At 42.0% G+C, this 19,924-nt stretch overlaps 1 protein-coding gene across 1 annotated transcript in view; it reads right to left on the bottom strand.

Annotated features, from left to right (window-relative positions):
• Positions 1-813: 813 nt before the first annotated feature.
• Positions 814-19,924, bottom strand: part of USP12 (ubiquitin specific peptidase 12) — a 56,778-nt gene continuing 37,667 nt past the window's right edge. The window contains exons 3-9 of the mRNA XM_052649931.1: positions 18,674-18,887; positions 13,370-13,596; positions 9,669-9,745; positions 9,466-9,549; positions 6,118-6,315; positions 3,515-3,593; positions 814-2,385 (exon numbers count right to left, since the gene is read on the bottom strand). Of these exons, the coding sequence (XP_052505891.1) occupies positions 2,284-2,385; positions 3,515-3,593; positions 6,118-6,315; positions 9,466-9,549; positions 9,669-9,745; positions 13,370-13,596; positions 18,674-18,887 (981 nt within the window). The 3' untranslated portion in view covers positions 814-2,283. The remainder of the gene's footprint in view (positions 2,386-3,514; positions 3,594-6,117; positions 6,316-9,465; positions 9,550-9,668; positions 9,746-13,369; positions 13,597-18,673; positions 18,888-19,924) is intronic.

Raw genomic sequence — 19,924 nt, 5'->3', positions numbered from 1 at the left:
GAGAACCATCATGCTATTGTCCTGCCCCGACAGGTCGTCCTATTCAACAGGGTGTAGATGGGACAGTGTGCGACTACCGTGGAACTCAAGAAAAATGTGAGAACTTGCTTTCATAGAAAATTTAACCTTGGCTTTTACTTTACTGTACTTTTTTTTTAAATGCAAAATATAAAGTTTACAAACACAACACAGTATCCCAACGCTGTACCTTTATGCAAATGACTTCATCTATCTATCTTCTACATGCCTCGGCCCAATGCAAGTCAAAGCTGGTTCAGCTTCACGTTACTCCTCGTCTCTGGACTAAAAGCTGCAGACATTCAGCTTTAAATTGCAAGACGATTTGGCTGAAGCCCTCAAAGCAAAAAAAAAATGTATGCACCTCCAGAGCTCTGACCTTGCCCACATTCTTGGTTGTGATTCTCTGAGCCACCCTGGTAGATTGGGCAGGCCATGTAATTTGTACGAAACCATCCCAGCCAGGGGTAAGGCTTTAGAAACTGTTATCTCCAAAAGCAATCTGTCAGAAGACATCATCATTTTCTGCCGGCACATTTGTTTCAACAGCCCAATTAGCTAAGTGACCCTGTTAAAAATCTATTCGTGGAACGAATAGGTGAAGTCATTTCCTGAGCTAAAAGATACAGATAATAAATGTTAATAATAGCAGCAGACAAAAACATTCTTCTTTGTTGCTTTTTTTTTTCTTCAGATTCAACAGTATTAGTAAAATAAGTTTAGAAAATTACAGCAATTAAAAAAAAAAGATTACTGCCTTAAAAAGACTGGAATAAAGAACATCTAAGACCTGATTGCTATTATCTTGAATATATATTCAATTATTTTCTGCAAGTTACATTCGGCCACTGTCAGACAACTTACTGATGTATAGGAAAGTCTCAACTGCAATGGTTTACATACATCTTACATCACGTATGTCACTTCTTGAAACTCCCAACAGAATGAAGTCTTTACAAACACAAAGTTAAATTTCTAAACACTCCTCCAGTAAGATCTGTAAAGGTGGAAGGGGGGAAAAAAGGACTTGCTTTCAAAGTACTCCTGGTTGACTTCATTAATGCACTCTTCCCAGGGTCTGTCAGCTCCCCAGGAAGGCTGGGGTTGGGAGGGTCACTTCTTTCCAGAATAAACAACTTCTGAAAATAAGATAACTGCCGTGCCATGAGTTTTCCAAACGTGGCCTCAGCCTGAAACAGAGCCCTGAAGAACCCTCAGGACCAGCACACCACTACCACCAGGATTTCCTCCATCATTCCACAACAACAGGGAATTCTTTGATTATTTTTTTAAATTTTACTGAAATTAAAGCTGAATAAAACTTACAACTAGGAACAAATATTTAGAGCCAGAGATATCAGTTCCTCCTGGAAAAAGAATAATTTACCTTCTCTCACTGCAATTTTTCTTAGGGTAACTTATGATTTAAAATAGTTTAAAAATTCACCTTAAAAATAGAAACGAACAAAAGGATTCATTAAACTGACAAAAACTAATAAAAATATTCTCAGATTTACCGACAGAATCATGGGCACTTCATACAATACTTAGACTCTACCAGTTTTAAGTAAAATAAATAAGGAAAAAAATTATAATTACAAAGCCAGTCTTTCCCCTTGGGGAAACAAAAAGCCACTTTTGACCAATTGTTCCCTAGATATACATATACTGTATATGATTATAAGCTTCTTCAGAGAAGCAAACGTTATTTGCCTTCCTGACACTGGATTCTAGTATCTATTAAGTCTCTTTACATCAGGAAGGCGACTGCAAGTGTTGGGCCCAAAAAGCATTTCTGGTTTACGCTCGAAAAGACCACCCAGTGTTCTCTCTCTGTGTGTCCAACCCAGGCGCGCGCGTGTGCGGCGTGTTCAGCATCACCTCCTGCCATCGTCAGTATAACCTCGCACAGACTCCCGTTCTCTCTGCTGCACCCCCAAGGAGCTCAATCACTACTGGTGCAATGAAGGAAGAGAAAATGCATGTCGGTTACTGGAAGGCTGTTTCCACAAGAGGAGCTGGTATCTCTGATTCCACTGCCTTGTGCAGAGCTGCACAGACAGCATGATACCTGAGCGAATCAATCAACTACCAGGATAGGAAGAGCGTGTTAACCCACAGCCTTTGCTTTATTGTGTGCAAAGTGCGCTGCTGCCCCCCTGAGCTCCCCGCAGTTCTCTTTTCTTGGAAAAAATCGGTGCTTGATCTTTTCCCAAATAACCAGAGAAGAAATGAGGCAGAAAGTCTCTCTTCATCGCAGCTCCCTCAGTCCCGGGACTGATAGAAAAGGATGTAGCCAGACTCAGAGTTCTTCGAGATATCTGATGTTAACCCGTAGAATTCTTCAATAGCTTGTGCATCTATTTTCTGTGAGGGAAAAAAACAAACGTCAGTAGAAAAATGAGCTCTTCGGACTCCTGGAATCCAGTAAAAGCTTCAGCCTTTCTTAGGATAATGTCTTTCATTTTCTCATTTGTAAAACAGCTCTGCACAATCAGAATGGCTTGGATGATGCCCAGTATTGGTGAGAATGTGCGACAAATGAAACCCTCCTTCACAGCTGGGACTGCAAAACGGCACCAGACACAGACTAAATACTTTCATCATCTTCTAAGCCTGAACATACCCTGTGACCCAGCAATTCTATTCCTAGGTACAGGATGAACTATAAGAAACAACTGATTGTCAACCATCTGGGATCTATGAACTTGGCAATTTCATAAGGTCCAATCTAACATATACTCAAGAAAAAAAAAAAACAAGTGCATATCATCAGTGAAAGACTTGTACGAGGGTAACCAAGGCAGTTTTACTTTAATAATCATTAATGGACAAAAAGCCAAGTTTCTCACATGGTATATTTGTACAATGAAAAATTAGATAGAAAAAAAAGAACTACTACTGCAAGTAACATGAACTGCATAAACGCGAATGAGTGAAAATAGGCACCAAAGAAGTCATACTGGATGAGTCCACTTGTATTCAAACAGAGACAAAATTAACCCCAGTAAGGCAATCAGATTAGAAATAGTGGGTTCCAGGGGATGGGGGAGGGGAGGGGAAAGCCGTAGGTACTGAAGGGGAAAAGGAATGAGAGAGCTTGCTGGCGTGCTGAAATACACTATTTCTTGATCTAGACGGCAGTTATGTGTGTGCACTCATGTGTCTGTGTTCACATGTAACAATTTAAACTGTTGCTTAAAATCTGCACACTTAACTGTGTCTTATAGCTCAGTAAGTTATTTTCTTAACAGTGTAAGTTCTTTTTCTTTTCTTAACTTGCTCTGTGGTTGAAAGATCTCACTTGTTTTATTCTAGACATTTTCAAGGATAGCCGACTGTTCCAGCAGCACTGAACTGGGCATTAGGGAGAGAAGTAGGGATTCGATTACAACCTGAAGACCTGTCCTACACAATGAGAAGCTGGAAGGAAAAGGTCACGAGCAAGATGCACACACAACTTTGAAGGAAAACAAGAAATCAGGAAACTACTTACTTCTACAATGTCGTCATCAAACAACAACCAAAAATCATGACTCTTAACTATTGCAATGTAATGGCCTCGATTGGGACCACTAAAACAGAGAGAAATAAAAGTTAGCTTTATACAGTTTATTAGTATTACGCTTCCATGTTCTAAATTCCTTGTTCTGAAAGGAGAAAAACTGAAACAGATAAAAATGTTCCTTACCTATTCTTTCCCTCCAAGAGATCAAGCTACGTTGATCTGAACTGTCATTTGATTTTAAAATAATTTGTACTCTACTTTGAGAGATATAACCAGTATTCTATTTATATAAAGCTATACTATTAAAATTCTTTGTTGCCTTTTAAAATTATTATTTTTGAAGTAATGTTCAAATTTGATTCTGCAAGAGACTTAAATAAAATTTCTAGCATTTTTGTGGGGCAGGAGAGGCCAGAACACACTGAATTATAACTATCGAACAACGTACATAGAATTATTTCTGAATCGTAACCCTTGGCAATAGTTTTTCTTGAGGAAAAATTCCACATGATGCTTGAAAAAGATACTGAAATCTTGGATCTGCAGTCAAGCTCCAACTTCATAAACTTCTCTAAACAAATAACTTATTTTTAGTATTTAGTGCTAGTTTTAAGTATTTAATTCTTAGCAACATGTAATTATTATAATTGCCTCTGCATTTCATTTTAAATAAATCTGGGATACAGAAATCTAGAAAAATGTAAAAATAAAGGTGGGGTTTGTTTTTTGGGGGGGCCATGCTGCGTGGCTTGTGGGATCTTCATTCCCCAACCAGAGACTGAATTCATGTCCCCTGCAGTGGAAGCATAGAGTCCCAACCACTGGATCACCAGCAAATTCCCTAAAAGAAATTCTTTTTAAAGAACATATCAAATTTTTTTTTAACTGCTCCCAGTTACTTAAGTATGATTCACTAGAAATGCCTATATCATTTTTAATTAAATTACAATTCTACCACAATTATTATATTATAGGCCTTGAAAAAATTTTCAACACAAATTATGCTTTATGGCTCTGAATACTATTTTAAAAGCAGCAACCTCAGATGTGAGAATAAGCTGCCTCCCAGTTTCTTCAGATCTTTGATCCCGTAGTTAAAATGAGTATCTTGTTGACAGAAAGATATGACGAGAGTACTTTTTCCCTGCAGAAGAAAACATCTTAAACTTAAAAAAAAAAAACCTTAATGCTAACATAAACCTCCAGTCTGATCATTACAGTAGGGTTCTGTAAGTTATCTGATACTGTTTTCCTCTGGTTCAGATGTCCTTACTTACTTTAGAAACAGAATGCTCCAAAAATGGAAAAGCGAGATTACTGCTGAGGATAAATGACAGGAAAGGGGCTGACGCAGACCCTGGAGGTTAAGGACCGTGACAGACGTGGACCCCCCTCCCAGCTATCTTGACCATGTTCTGAGCAGGAAGGTGGGAGGGAGGGACAGCTAACGTTCTCGTTCTCTGGGATACAATACACTGTCGGTACAAGTTTCCAAACACCAGGGGAAATGGAGGAGTGTCCTGTTTTAAAATTATTACAAGAAAGGAATTTCTTGGTGGTCCAGTGGTTAGGACTTGCACTTCTACTGGCTAGGCCCTGGTTCAATCCCTGGTGAGGGAACTAAGATCCCACAAGCTGTACAGTACAGCCAAAGTATGTATGTTTGTGTGTGTGTGTGTGTGTGTGTGTGTGTGTGTGTGTGTATATATATTTATATATATAATCAAATTAATACAGGAAATTGTAAACAGTCAATGAAGACTGTATGTTTTAAACATAAATGTTGATTCTGCAATGCTCTTGTGGTCTGAGAAACTTTTTGAGCTATTTTATAAATTAAGGTCTATAGATGAGATAGTATACTAAATTAGCAATAGGAAACATACACACAGCCTTGTAAAATCAGAAAACTTATCTTTGAAGGTTATCTCCAAAGCCTTCTAAAAGTATTTTTCATTATTATTAATATGATGAACATATCCAACTAGTCTCAGCTTTATTTTGTAAAAATAAAGAATTTATTTTATAAAATCTCTTTAAGCAGCATCTTTTTTCTTTTTTTTAACCAACAACCAAGAAAAACAAAAAAGAAAACTAACAGGACTTAAAACTTCTCAGAGTAATATTTAGATGGTGGTTGGTGGTGGTGGTTTAGCCACTAAGTTGTGTCTGACTCTTTGCAACCCCATGGACTGTAGCCCACCAGGCTCCTCTGTCCATGGGATTTTCCAGGCAAGAATACTGGAGTGGGTTGCCATCCCCTTCCCCACGGGATCTTCCCAACCCAGGAATTGAACCCGAGACTCCTGCACTGCAGGCAGATTCTTTACCAACTGAGCTACGAGAGAAGCTCCTATGTAGATAAGAACAGATATCAGATCCAAGCAATAACACACTATTTTAACAGATAAAAGCTTTAAGGGGGAGATGGTAAAATGGATCTGAAATACTCATTCTGAAATAAACTCATCTCGGTCCTAGAGCACTGGGGGTACGGGATCTCTGGCAGGCCCACCTCTGAGCAGCCCTGGGGTGTCCTGTGCGCACTGCCCGCCCCCAAGCCTCCCGCCTGCACGGCCCACGCCCGTTACCTTCCACAGTGCACCACGACGGCCACGAGGTCGTACATTCTGTCAGGATTGGTCGCGTCGCCTGAAGTGTTAAACAGACGAAGTTCTAAAGGGAAAACCACCCGGTAAGAAAGTTTTGTGTATCGATGAAGCTGATCCATATACTTAAATCTTTTCAGATGCAGAGCTAGAATCATGGGCAGCTTTTTCACTTTCATCCTGTCAGGATAAACATGAAGACAGAATCTCGTAACAGACATTCACCATGTCCTTGAAAGAACTATCAAACTGCAGGACTCAATAACCGCTGACAGTCAGTTTCATCAGCCCAGCACCGCCCACTTCCGCATTCTCTCTACCTATGCCTCTTTTAAGCTTTTATTGTGTGCTGGGGTAGAACTGACTCATAATGCTGTGATGGTCTGGGGTGAACAGCGATCTCCTGTGACTCCTACATCAGCAGGGCAACATTCTAACGGTCTTAAGACGGCCCCCTGTCCCTCATCATCTCCAAACCACATAATGTGACGTGGAACTCCGTGTGGCTCCCAGACAGAGGTGTAGCCCTTTAAGAACTCTGTACTCCTGAAATAGAGGTCCCTCATGGCAAGGCAGACTGCAGGCGACACCTGTGTCTGGTAGAGGAAAATCCGGTTCCTAAGAGCTGCTGTGAGCAGAGACTGAAATCCATTCGTTCTACTCATCTATATAAGTCAGGAACAGACTGGGAACAGGAGAGAGAGAGAAGAGCAATGAAGACCAGCCACTCAGGGCGTTTCAGACAGGATACAGCTCCTTACTAACAGCTCTGACTGCGCAGATCCCACAAAGGCAATAAAATAACCTGGAAACACAGGAATGAGGTTTCTACCTGTGAAGTCCAGGCCTCCTCATCCTCAACAATCCTGAAGACCCCCTCCACACCATCTCCACTCCCCCATGTCACCGCATGGCAGCCTCTTCCTAACAAAATTCACCGCCAACGCTTTCCCTTCCGACAGAAACAGCTGTTCTCCTTGGTCCTCCACCAGCACTTTACAGACTCACCCTGTCTCGGTACAGTTTGCTACACTACAAAATACAGAGATGGTTGTGGTCTCTCTCTCTGTCTAGGGTCTGGACTCTGGGCAGACAGAAACCATCTCTTTCATTGTATTTCTTCACCACCCAGTAATATGCCTGGCACACAGCAGGTACTTGACAAACAGTGCAGGACTGAATTCTGTATGTGTTCAGTGAAGCAAAACACTTTTCATGTTAAAAAAAATATTTACTAAGCCACTTTTCACTAATAAAGTGAAAAAAAAATTTTTTATAGCCTTATTCGAAACCTGCATTCTACAGATCTTAAGTGTGGAGGAGCAGATTATCCCAGAAATATTTACTAACCTGGCCAGTGCAAAACACTAATGAAAATAAATGTAAAAACCCAATCTTTCCTGGAAAACCAGCCAGCCACAGGAACCAACAGTCTTTATGTCCTTTTCCTCAATAATTCCATTTCTAGAAATTAAATATATAACCTCAAATACAATATCCTTGAGCCCTCACTGAGACTGAGAAACAGGGATATTTATAGTCTCAAAATACCTCCACACAAAATGCATATAAGTTACAACTAGGGGAAAAGCACAGCTTAACGCTGGGAGACAGCACCTCAGTCAAGTGACCAGACAGAACGGTAGCAGTCACAGGACATACAGAACAGACCCCAGACCATCCTGGGAAAGGCTGGCTGTGGGGCTGACCCTCAGCTGGCATCTGGGAACTTGATCTGGGGGTACTCCTGCTGTTCCCTAGCTGGTAAGAGGGTCTCGATGTGCCTGAACTTGTTGTGCAGATCATATGGCTTATGCTGAACACCTGCTTCCCTTCCAGGAGCCTGGAGTTTTGGTACACGCCTGATGGCTTGGCGGGTGAAGAATCCCCCTGCAATGCATTAGACGTAGAGACTCAGGTTTGATCCCTGGGTCAAGAAGATCCCATGGAGGAGGAATAGCAACCCACTCCAATATTCTTGCCTGGAGAATCCCCATGGACAGAGGAGTGTGGAGGACTGTGGTCCACAGGACTGTAAAGAGTCGGACACTGCATGACTGAGCGTGTATGCACACGCAGGCAGGGAGTGCCTAGGTGGCCTGCCCCCAGTAAATCTCGGGCACCACACCGAGTCTGTGATGAGCTTCTCTGGGAGACAATGCTGTCACATTCGATGCTGGAGAAACAAGTGTGTCCATGTGACTCCACGGGGACAGGACACTTGGAAGCTGGCTTGGCTTCCCCTTTGCTGATCGGACCTGTCACTGTTCCCTGTGACAAACCTTAGCTGTGAGCAGGACTATAGACGCTGAATCCTATGAGTCCTTCTAGGGAACCATCAAATCCAGGAGTGGTCGTGGGGGCCCCAACACATGACACGTATCAAAATCGTGTACCATTTAAAAAGAACACAGCCTCACCTCTGTGTGATTCCCGCCCAGAATACAAAATCTAAACCTCATCACATGAAAACATGAGATGGACTCAAAGGAGGACATTCTGTAAAATACCTAACCTGTAATTTTTAAGTGTCAAGAGAGTGAAAGTCAAGCAAAGACTGATAAGGAACTGCTCCCAGTGTAAAAAGATGACAGAGACACGAATGGTAAATGCAACGTGTGCCTCTGGACTGGACCCTTTTTTCCTATAAAGGACATTACTGGGACATCTGGTGATGCTAAAGTAAGGTCTACAACAACAGTAACATCTCAGTGCTGCTCTCCTGACGTGGCCGGACATGGTACAGGGGAAACGTCCTTGCTGGCAGGATACCACTACTGAAGCCTCAGAACTGTGGGACATCACAGCAGGGACCCACTCTCAAATGGTTAAGGGTGAAAAAGCATTCTTGGTATACTGTTCACAAGACTTTGAGGCTGCCTCAAAACAAAAAGTAAAATAATCAGGGTGATGATGAGTCCATTTTCTGATACCAGAGTACGATTCTCATGGTGACACACTGAGAGAAGGCGTGAATCCTATGGAGGAACAGTGGAGACTGGAGTGGGCGTGAGGAAAGCACCTTTCCCCTCTTCTTTCCTCACCAGGAGAAAGCTTACACAACGAGGAAAGCTTCAAAGCAGAATCCTCTCACTGTATTGGTTTATGGCGATTAAACACTCACCAAGTGGGGACAGTCAAGGCAGCCCGGAGTTGAGCACTGTTTGCCTGGTAACTACCTAATGTGTTTGTCTAGTAATTACCTAATGAGTCTTAACGGTTGGTGATAAAATGAAGGATGATTACTCAATGCAAACTGCCAGAGATCACTATTGGTTAGAACATCCATGGCCAAAGAATCACTATGAATTACAGAAAACACTAAATTACCGTTTGTGTGCTTCCTGTTTGCTGCGACATTCTTCACAGTAATATTTGTATTCACTGCATAGAGTTTCTGTGTTGCTAAAACCCCTGTGTAAAATTCAAAATAAATTAGTTTTGCCTATACCAGAAAATGATGTATTCATTTAAAGATATTCTAAAAACCAAAGATGATCATTAGCTGTCAAAATAAATAATTCCACGCTTACCTTAAGCAGTGAGTAATTGATGTGTTTTGTTCCACGTCAACAGAAAGGTCTAAAAAATCTTCATCTTTGCTGCTTATCTGTAAAAATAACAGAATTAATTACCTTTGATTTCTTTAGATATCTGTAAATTACTGCTCCAAAATGAAAGAATTAAATGCGGGTTATTATCAGTATTATTAAATATATAAAGAACCTTTTCCCCCAAGTTGAAAAGAAACTACTTGAGTCATACAAGTTTACAAAAGGAAGCTGAATCAATACCCTTCATTACATTTAGAAGAAAATACCAAATTGCACCTACAGCTGCTCTCCTTACTGGCAAAGGCTGGTGTGATGTGAAATCCCATCACTTCCCCGAATCCTGGTATTGGGGGTGGTTTAGTCACTCAGTCGTGGCCCACTCTTTCAACTACATGGGCTGTAGCCTGCCAGGCTCCCATGTCCATGGTGTAAAGCATAAAACAAACTATGCCATACACAGTAATTCTTAAAAGAACATAGGACAAGGCTGAATGAGAATGGCTGGTAAAGGACATGATCTCTATACCGTTTAATTATTTAAGAAAAAACTACCATTTAAGAAAAAATATTAGTCCAACAGGCCAAACTGAGCCCTCACTTATGACCTTCTTTCATTTATCCTCCAAATTTAACCATGTTGTTTGATTTATGAATAAATTGTCTATAATGATCTAAAGTTACTACTTATTCAGTGAGCTAGAGTAAGACACATCACTCATGCTGGCTGCCTCCCTTGACGGGATGCAACAGGAGGGACGTTAGACTTGGTCCCTGGGACCCCTCCACCACCATGTGACTCTACATGCACAGGTGGTCTGTGATGACTTTTTTGATACAACACAAAAAGCATTTAAAGAATATCAAAAGCATTTCCATGAAGGAAAAAAAACCAAAAAGTTCAGTTCAGTTCAGTCGCTCAGTCGTGTCCAACTCTTTGCGACCCCATGAATCACAGCACGCCAACCCTCCCTGTCCACCACCATCTCCCGGAGTTCACTCAGACTCACGTCCATCGAGTCCATGATGCCACCCAGCCATTTCATCCTTGGTTGTCCCCTTCTGCTTCTGCCCCCAATCCCTCCCAGCATCAGAGTCTTTTCCGATGAGTCAACTCTTCGCATGAGGTGGCCAAAGTACTGGAGCTTCAGCTTTAGCATCATTCCTTCCAAAGAAATCCCAGGGCTGATCTCCTTCAGAATGGACTGATTGGATCTCCTTGCAGTCCAAGGGACTCTCAAGAGTCTTCTCCAACACCACAGTTCAAAAGCATCAATTCTTTGGCACTCAGCCTTCTTCACAGTCCAACTCTCACATCCATACATGACCACTGGAAAAACCATAGCCTTGACCAGACAGACCTTAGTCGGCAAAGTAATGTCTCCGCTTTTGAATATGCTCTCTAGGTTGGTCATAACTTTTCTTCCGAGGAGTAAGCATCTTTTAATTTCATGGCTGCAATCACCATCTGCAGTGATTTTGGAGCCCCCAAATATAAAGTCTGACACTGTTTCCACTGTTTCCCTATCTATTTCCCATGAAGTGATGGGACCAGATGCCATGATCTTCGTTTTCTGAATGTTGAGCTTTAAGCCAACTTTTTCACTCTCCTCTTTCACTTTCATCAAGAGGCTTTTTAATTCCTCTTCACTTTCTGCCATAAGCGTGGTGTCATCTGCATATCTGAGGTGATTGATATTTCTCCTGGCAATCTTGATTCCAGCTTGTGTTTCTTCCAGTCCAGCGTTTCTCATGATGTGCTCTGCATATAAGTTAAATAAGCAGGGTGACAATATACAGCCTTGACGTACTCCTTTTCCTATTTGGAACCAGTCTGTTGTTCCATGTCCAGTTCTAACTGTTGCTTCCTCACCTGCATACAGATTTCTCAAGAGGCAGGTTAGGTGGTCTGGTATTCCCATCTCTTTCAGAATTTTCCACAGTTTATTTTGATCCACATAGTCAAAGGCTTTGGCATAGTCAATAAAGCAGAAATAGGTGTTTTTCTGGAACTCTCTTGCTTTTTCCATGATCCAGCAGATGTTGGCAATTTGATCTCTGGTTCCTCTGCCTTTTCTAAATCCAGCTTGAACATTAGGGAGTTCACGGTTCACGTATTGCTGAAGTCTGGCTTGGAGAATTTTGAGCATTACTTTACTAGCATGTGAGATGAGTGCAATTGTGCGGTAGTTTGAGCATTCTTTGGCATTGCCTTTCTTCGGGATTGGAATGAAAACTGACCTTTTCCAGTCCTGTGGCCACTGCTGAGTTTTCCAAATCTGCTGGCATATTGAGTGCAGCACTTTCACAGCATCATCTTTTAGGATTTGAAACAGCTCCACTGGAATTCCATCACCTCTACTAGCTTTGTTCGTAGTGATGCTTTCTAAGGCCCACCTGACTTCACATTCCACGATGTCTGGCTCTAGATTAGTGATCACATCATCATGATTATATGGGTCGTGAAGATCTTTTTTGCACAGTTTTTCCATGTATTCTTGCCACCTCTTCTTAATATCTTCTGCTTCTGTTAGGTCCATACCATTTCTGTCCTTTAAACTGGACTTTATTAAAATTTAAAATTAAAACATTAAAAACTTCTGATCTGCCAAAGGCATGGTTGGGAGCATGTGAAGATGAGCCACAGGCTGGGAGAAATCCTTGCAAGTGACACCTCTGACAAAGGCCTGGTATCTAAAATGTACAGAGTACTCCTGAAACTCAACACCTAGAAAACGAACAACCTCATGTGAAAAATGGGCCAAAGACTAGTACTGATACCTCACCAAGGAAGATATATAAAGACGGCAAACGGATGCACGAAAAGATATTCCACATTATATGCCATCAGAGAAATGCAAAGTAAATGCATTTGATTTAAATACAATACCACACACCTATTAAAACAGCCAAAATCCAAAACACCAACATCAGCAAGTGGTGACCAGGACGTGGAGCAGCAGGAACTCGCCCTCATTCCTGGTGGGAATGTGAATGTAGTTCCTTCCAAAACTAAACGTACTTTTCCTACCACACGATCTAGCAACTGCGCCCCTGGCCACTAACTGAGGCACTGAAAACATATCCACACAAAATCCTGCACATGAGTGTTCAGAGCAACTTTATTCATAATTACCAAAACAAGCAACTGAGGTGTCCTTCAGTAGGTAAATGAATAAACTCTGGTACATCCAGACAATAAAATGTAATTCAGCAATAAAAAGAAATGAGCTATCAAGCTGTGACAAGGCAGGTGGGAACCTTAAATACCCACTGCCGAGTGAAAGAAGTCAATCTGAAAAGGCCCCATGCTCTACGACTCCAACCATGTGGCATCCGGAGAGGGCAAGCTCTGGAGGCAGTAAAATGACCAGTGGCCGCTAGGGGTTAGGGGAGGGGAGGCACAAATACACGGGCCACAGAGGGTCGCCAGAGCAGCGAGACTACTCTGTACAACACTGCAGTCACAACACAGCCCTCATGTTCAACATGAAGTCTCGAAACAGTTCACGCCACAGCGAGTGTTTCTCTGCCAGCTCAGGGTTCGGTCAACAAGCAGACAGCCGAGAGGCTCATCAGTCACAGGCACCACAACTCTCAAGCTCACTCTCATACTCATCCTCAAAGAGCTTTTAACACAATGGGTTAGATGCGTTCTATATGACATTTTATGAGACACTTACGGTTTCACACGTAAGACACCTGGTTTCATTAGTCAGTGTTCCCTGGAAGATCTCATGAACCCATGTTGGGTCTGGTGTGCTGTTATTTTCACTGTCAATGTTACCATTAGGCAGACGACCATTTTGTTTCTCCTGCTTTCTCTCTTCTTGTAAAATATCAGCAATGGTATTTAGTAGGTAATTTAGGAATTCGTGGGCATCTTGCTGCATGTAGTTGTCAAAGAGCTCTAAAAATAAGAATGCACAGAGAATTATTTCAGAATGAGTAACTTCATTAAAAAAAGCTAAATTAAAAAAAGAATATCTAGTATTCTATCAGAATTACATAAAATGTTTGGGACTGTTAGTAATGAACAAGAAACATATATCTTTCACATATACAAATTATGACTCAAATTTGAGGAAAATAAAGTTATGATGAAGAAAAGTCTTCTAAAAAATACTAATTGATCAAAAAAGAGAAAACCTATCCTCATACATAATGTATTGAGGTAGTAAGAAACAACTGCTTTTTATCAGTTCACTTAATCTATTGTCCCATAAATAAAACAAAAAGGCAAAATGGTTGTCTGAGGAGGTCTTAAAAATAGCTGTGAAAAGAAGAGAAGTGAAGGCAAAGGAGAAAAGGAAAGACGTACCCATTTGAATGCAGAGTTCCAAAGAATAGAAAGGAGAGATAACAAACCCTTCCTCAGTGATCAATGCAAAGAAACAGAGGAAAATAATAGAATGGGAAAGACTAGAGACCTCTTCAAGAAAATTAAGAGATACCAAGGGAACATTTTATGCAAAGATGGGCTCAATAAAGGACAGAAATGGTAGGGGCCTAACAGAAGCAGAAGACATTAAGAGCTGGCAAGAATACATAGAAGAACTATACAAAAAAGATCTTCACGACCCAGATAATCACAATGGTATGATCACTCACCTACAGCCAGACATCCTGGAGTGTGAAGTCAAGTGGGTCTTAGGAAGCATCACTATGAACAAAACTAGTGGACGTGACGGAATTCCAGTTGAGCTATTTCAAATCCTAAAAGATGATGCTGTGAAAGTGCTGCACTCAATATGGAAAACTCAGCAGTGACCGCAGATTTGGAAAACTCAGCAGTGACCGCAGGACTGGAAAAGGTCAGTTTCCATTCCAATCCCAAAGAAAGGCAATGCCAAAGAATGCTCAAACTACCACACAATTGCCCTCATCTCACACGCTAGTAAAGTAATGCTCAAAATTCTCTAAGCCAGACTTCAGCAATACGTGAACCGTGAACTTCCAGATGTTCAAGCTGGATTTAGAAAAGGCAGAGGAACCAGAGGTCAAATTGCCAATATCCGCTGGATCATGGAAAAAGCAAGAGAGTTCCAGAAAAACACCTATTTCTGCTTTATTGACTATGCCAAAGCCTTTGACTATGTGGATCAAAATAAACTGTGGAAAATTCTGAAAGAGATGGGAATACCAGACCACCTGACCTGCCTCCTAAAGAATCTATATGCAGGTGAGGAAGCAACAGTTAGAACTGGACATGGAACAACAGACTGGTTTCAAATCAGGAAAGGAGTATGTCAAGGCTGTATACTGTCACCCTACTTATTTAACTTATACGCAGAGTACATCATGAGAAATGCTGGGCTGGAAGAAGTACAAGCTGGAATCAAGATTGCCGGGAGAAATATCAATCACCTCAAATATGCAGATGACACCACCCTTATGGCAGAAAATGAAGAAGATCTAAAGTGGCTCTTGATGAAAGTGAAAGAGGAGAGTGAAAAAGATGGCTTAAAACTCAACATTCAGAAAACTGAGATCATGGCATCTGGTCCCATCACTTCATGGGAAATAGATGGAAAAACAATGGGAACATTTGACAGACGTTATTTTTAGGGGCTCCAAAATCACTGCAGATGGTGACTGCAACCATGAAATTAAAAGACGCTTACTCCTTGGAAGAAAAGATATGATCAACCTAGACAGCATATTCAAAAGCAGAGACATTACTTTGCCAACAAAGGTCCATCTAGTCAAGGCTATGGTTTTTCCAGTGGTCACGTTATGGATGTGAGAGTCGGACTATAAAGAAAGCTGAATGCTGAGGAATCGATGTTCTTGAACTATGGTGTTGGAGAAGACTCTTGAGAGTCCCCTGGACTGTGAGGAGATCAAACCAGTCCATCCTAAAGGAAATCAGTCCTGAATATTCATTGGAAGGACTGATGCTGAAGCTGAAACTCCAATACTTTGGCCACCTGATGCGAAGAACTGACTCACTGAAAAAAGACTCTGATGCTGGGAAAGACTGAAGGGAGGAGGAGAAGGGGACGACAGAGGATGAGATGGTTGGATGGCGTCAACGACTCAATGGACATGAGTTTGAGCAAGCTCCAGGAGTTGGTGATGGACAGGGAGGCCTGGTGTGCTGCACTCCATGGGGTCACAAAGCGATTGAACCGAACTGATAAATACTACAACAGGGCAAGTTTTAAAGCAGGAAGTGGACAACCTTGTGGCAGTGCCAGGGCAAATGTATACGAATCACAGAGGAAGCCTTGAACATGATAAATCACTGGGCCACACAGCCCCGTGTACATTCTCTGACAGAGTTAGGTGAGGCCTGGAACCTGCACTTCTCTAAGCTCCTCCAGGTGATTCTGCTGTGCAGTCACGTTTAGGGAACAAGGGCAACATGGAAAATATATTTAATCCAGAGAATCTCTAAGGGCCCTTCCAAAGATCTGTAACTCTGTGGAACGTCCCCGTAGCTACTCAAATGAGTCGCTGTCATGGAAACACTAAGCACTTGGCCTGTGCTCGCATCATGTACCCTGAGCCTGGAGAGGAAGCCCTTCCAGGGCACGGCCTCATGCCACCTTCCTAACAGCCCCGTGACACCGCCATTAGCAGTATTTCACAAGCGAGGAAACGGAAGAGAGCAGTCAAGACACTGCCAGGAATCAGCAGGACCAGGACTCAAGGCAGGCCATCCGGCCCCACCCGCGGGACTCAGGCAGCCAGGCCACCTGGCCACACAGGCATCTGCACCCAGTCAACAACATGCACTCAGACCACCACCCAGTCAGGAAGTTTCACCTCCAGAGCTTATATAAGTTCAGGAAGTTTATGCTTTACATTTTCAAAATGATAGAATAGAAACCGATTAGAAAATCGAGGGAAAGCCTCCCTAAGACACATGGAATTTAAAAATTACATTTTAGAAGAGCTGCAGATATGACCACATAAGACCAAGTTCTACGTACCAGAAATCATTTAAAAAGTTTAAGATGGCGAAACCTGAAAGGCATCAACATCTTCAACATAAAAAGAATTTATACAAAAGACAAAGTCAGCAAAAGACTTGAAATCAACAACTTGTAGAAACAAAATTTTAAAGGTTAAGTAAAATACATGAAAAAACATTCAACCCCATGGTAAACCAAAGAGGTCATTTGGCATTTCCTGAGTGAATGAATGAATGAATGAACAGACCACAGGCACTGAAACAGTGAAGGGGACACAAGAAGAATAAACTTGGCCCCCAACAGCAACGTGAATGATGCACATTGCTACAAGCCAGCTGTTCTGGCTTCAAGCCACCTTAGGAGAGGTGACCCTCTGCACAGAGGAAAACCCACGTAAAACCAGTCGGTCCCTTTATGTGAGGATCCTCCGTACCTGGTCCTGCGCCTGTGGCTGTGAGCCGCCAGAGATGATGCAGGGCTCTCGTATTGACTACTGAAAAAATCCTCGTATAAGTGGACCCACGTAATATAAACCCATGCTGTCCAAAGGTCTACTGTACATGAGCTTTCTACCAGGACAAAATTTTTTAAGTGTCCCACCAACACAGACCAAAAAAAAAAAAAAAACAACTCTCTGAGAAGACCTGAATCAGTCTCATTCTAAGAGCTGTACTTGGCTTTCTCACAAACAGCAGATACTCAACACATCTGGAATTTAAGACAGTAAGTAGGTTTAGCTTGAATCAGGGAAATATTTTAAAAAGTGCTTTTGTGAACAATTAATCTATTTGTATATGGAGAAAATGAACAAACTTTTAACATGGTTATCAGATTAAAAAACAGTAACCTATAATCATATTATTCCAGCACCTTCATGTTTGAGGAAACTCAGTATGACCCATGCTTCTCTGGATTCATGTGACAATGAGCAGTGTCAACTGAGTTAAGGGCAGGGCTCGCCATTAATAACCAACCTTAGAAACTTCTCAAATCATATTTCTATGGGCATCATTATATTCGACAGATAACCAATGAAACTAAAAATAACACCCAATTTCCTTTCTACAGTGACTGAAATGCCTACCTCCAAACAAACAAGCAAAAAGAATTCCACACTTTCTCAAGTCCATTCGAACTTCCCGAGGCGGCTCACCACCCTGGACAGATGCTGGGCTCAGACGTCAGGGAGGACACGGGCCTGACAGGTCACCTTAACATCCCTGAGTGCCAGTGACATTAAGGCAACTGAGGAAGTAGTGACTAATGATGACCTTGCTAGGGAAATCAAAAGAATACTATTTGAAGAGAGAGAAAGGAAGTGGGGGTGTAGCCAGTAACTATTTTTAAAAGTGTGGGGTGGGGTAGGGGGTGGAGTTAAAACATATATCCTAAGCCAGAAAGTTTCATTTATTGGCACTTTCCTTTGCCTGGGGTGTGACTCCAGGCAAGTCTTTCAGCGTCTTTTTGTTTTCTTTTTCATGGCTAAAGTGGGGGAAATATAATGGCCTCTCATCAGGTTATTGTAAGGATCAAATGAGTTAATATTCATAAAAAGCATTACCAAAAAAAGCAAATGAACAGTAACTGGAAAAAAAAAATCAACAAAAAAACTGCAGAAGACTCCACAACTTTTCTTTTTTCAATATTTGGCTGCACCAGGTCTCCCTGATCAGGGATCAAACCCAGCCACCTCCAACTCCCCCGCCCCCACCCACATTGGGAGGGAGCCTGGAGTCTTAGCCGCTGGACCACCAGGGAAGTGTCCCCCAACAACTTTCCTTGATCAAACAGCCATGTAGGCAAAAAAAGAGAAATGATGATTTCTCATTTCCAGGTGTACAGAATTTAATCTCTGTACAGCACACTTCAGACGGCAGCCACACCTCACAGGAACCCAAGTGACTGTGTCCTCACTGAGCGGCTGGCGCTGCCTTCCAGGCAGGAGCACCACCTTTGGCTTCTCAGAGGCAGCCGCACCATCGGGCGTGAGGACGCCCAGCTGACGCTTGCTGCACCCGACCGTCCTGTTACCTCAGCAGCAGGTTGAGAAGCAGAAGAGTTATTTACCATTTTCTTTCCGCAATCTCGTTATGAACTTCTTAGGAGGTATGACTCCAACCTTCTTCTTCTGGGTGGCGATGCTGTGGAAGAGGTCTGCTAAGCACGTGAGAAGGCTCTCCTTCTTCCGGGGCTGACTCTTGTAGGCGAGAACTTTTTCCCGAAACGGACGACAGAAGTAAAGTGCCTGAAGAACTGAATTGCAGTAGCAGGTGTTCCCAAACTAGGAGAGAAGAAGAAAAAAAAAATTTTATTTTTGGTTAAAATTGGGGGTAAAACAATATCCAGAGAAAGAATTTCCAAGCCTAGAGTTGTTCAGAGAAGAGAAAGAGTAAGATAGGGAATATTTATGATACTCATAAATTAAAAAAGGTACCTGAGGGTAGAACTGTGGTACTGGAGAAGACTCTTGAGAGTCCCTTGGACTGCAAGGAGATTCAACCAGTCCATCCCAAAGGAAATCAGTCCCGAATAGTCACTGGAAGGACTGATGCTAAAGCTGAAACTCCAATACTTTGGCCACCTGATGCAAAGACTCATTTGAAAATGACTCATTTGAAAAGACCCTGATGATGGGAAAGATTGAAGGCAGGAGGAGAAGGAGACGACAGAGGATGAGATGGTTGGATGGCATCACCGACTCAATGGACATGAGTTTGAGTGAATTCTGGGAGTTGGCGATGGACAGGGAGGCCTGGTGTGCTGGAGTCCATGGGGTCACAAAGAGTTGGACACGACTGAGTGACTGAACTGAGGGTAAAAATAATTGTCCTGACTGCAAATTAGAGATTTTAACATTAAATGGATGCTCTTGACATCAGTTTCAGGTTAAAATGGGAGAAAGATACATGGGATAAATTTGGCCTTTATGACCACTGAGTTAAAGAACTACAGTTTAAATAGTGAAATTAGTTAAGGTTTAGGGTTCTGGAGAATTTTTTCCTTTTCCAATTCTCACTGTTTTGATAGTATTGGTTGTATAAGAACCATTTTCTATACGGTACATTTAAAAACATAACTCTCAAAAATTCTTTTATAAAAACATAATAGTGAAGTTTACTATCAAGTTCTTCAGTGCCATCCAAAAAATAAAAACAGAAAATAAGAAAAAAACAGGATACGCTGAAGTATTAGATGAAAGAATCAACAGTGTGACAGCCTATCCACTGACATGCTGATGCCAGGTCACACCGTGCTCAGTCCATCAGGAGGACGTGGACTCGCTCCAGACTCAATCCTGAGCAGCAGCCCCGCCTCTCA

This window comes from Budorcas taxicolor, chromosome 12, assembly GCF_023091745.1.
Source record: "Budorcas taxicolor isolate Tak-1 chromosome 12, Takin1.1, whole genome shotgun sequence".
Taxonomy (NCBI): domain Eukaryota; kingdom Metazoa; phylum Chordata; class Mammalia; order Artiodactyla; family Bovidae; genus Budorcas; species Budorcas taxicolor.
Note: the sequence above shows the minus strand (reverse complement) of the source record. Positions and strands in the feature narration are given on the sequence as shown.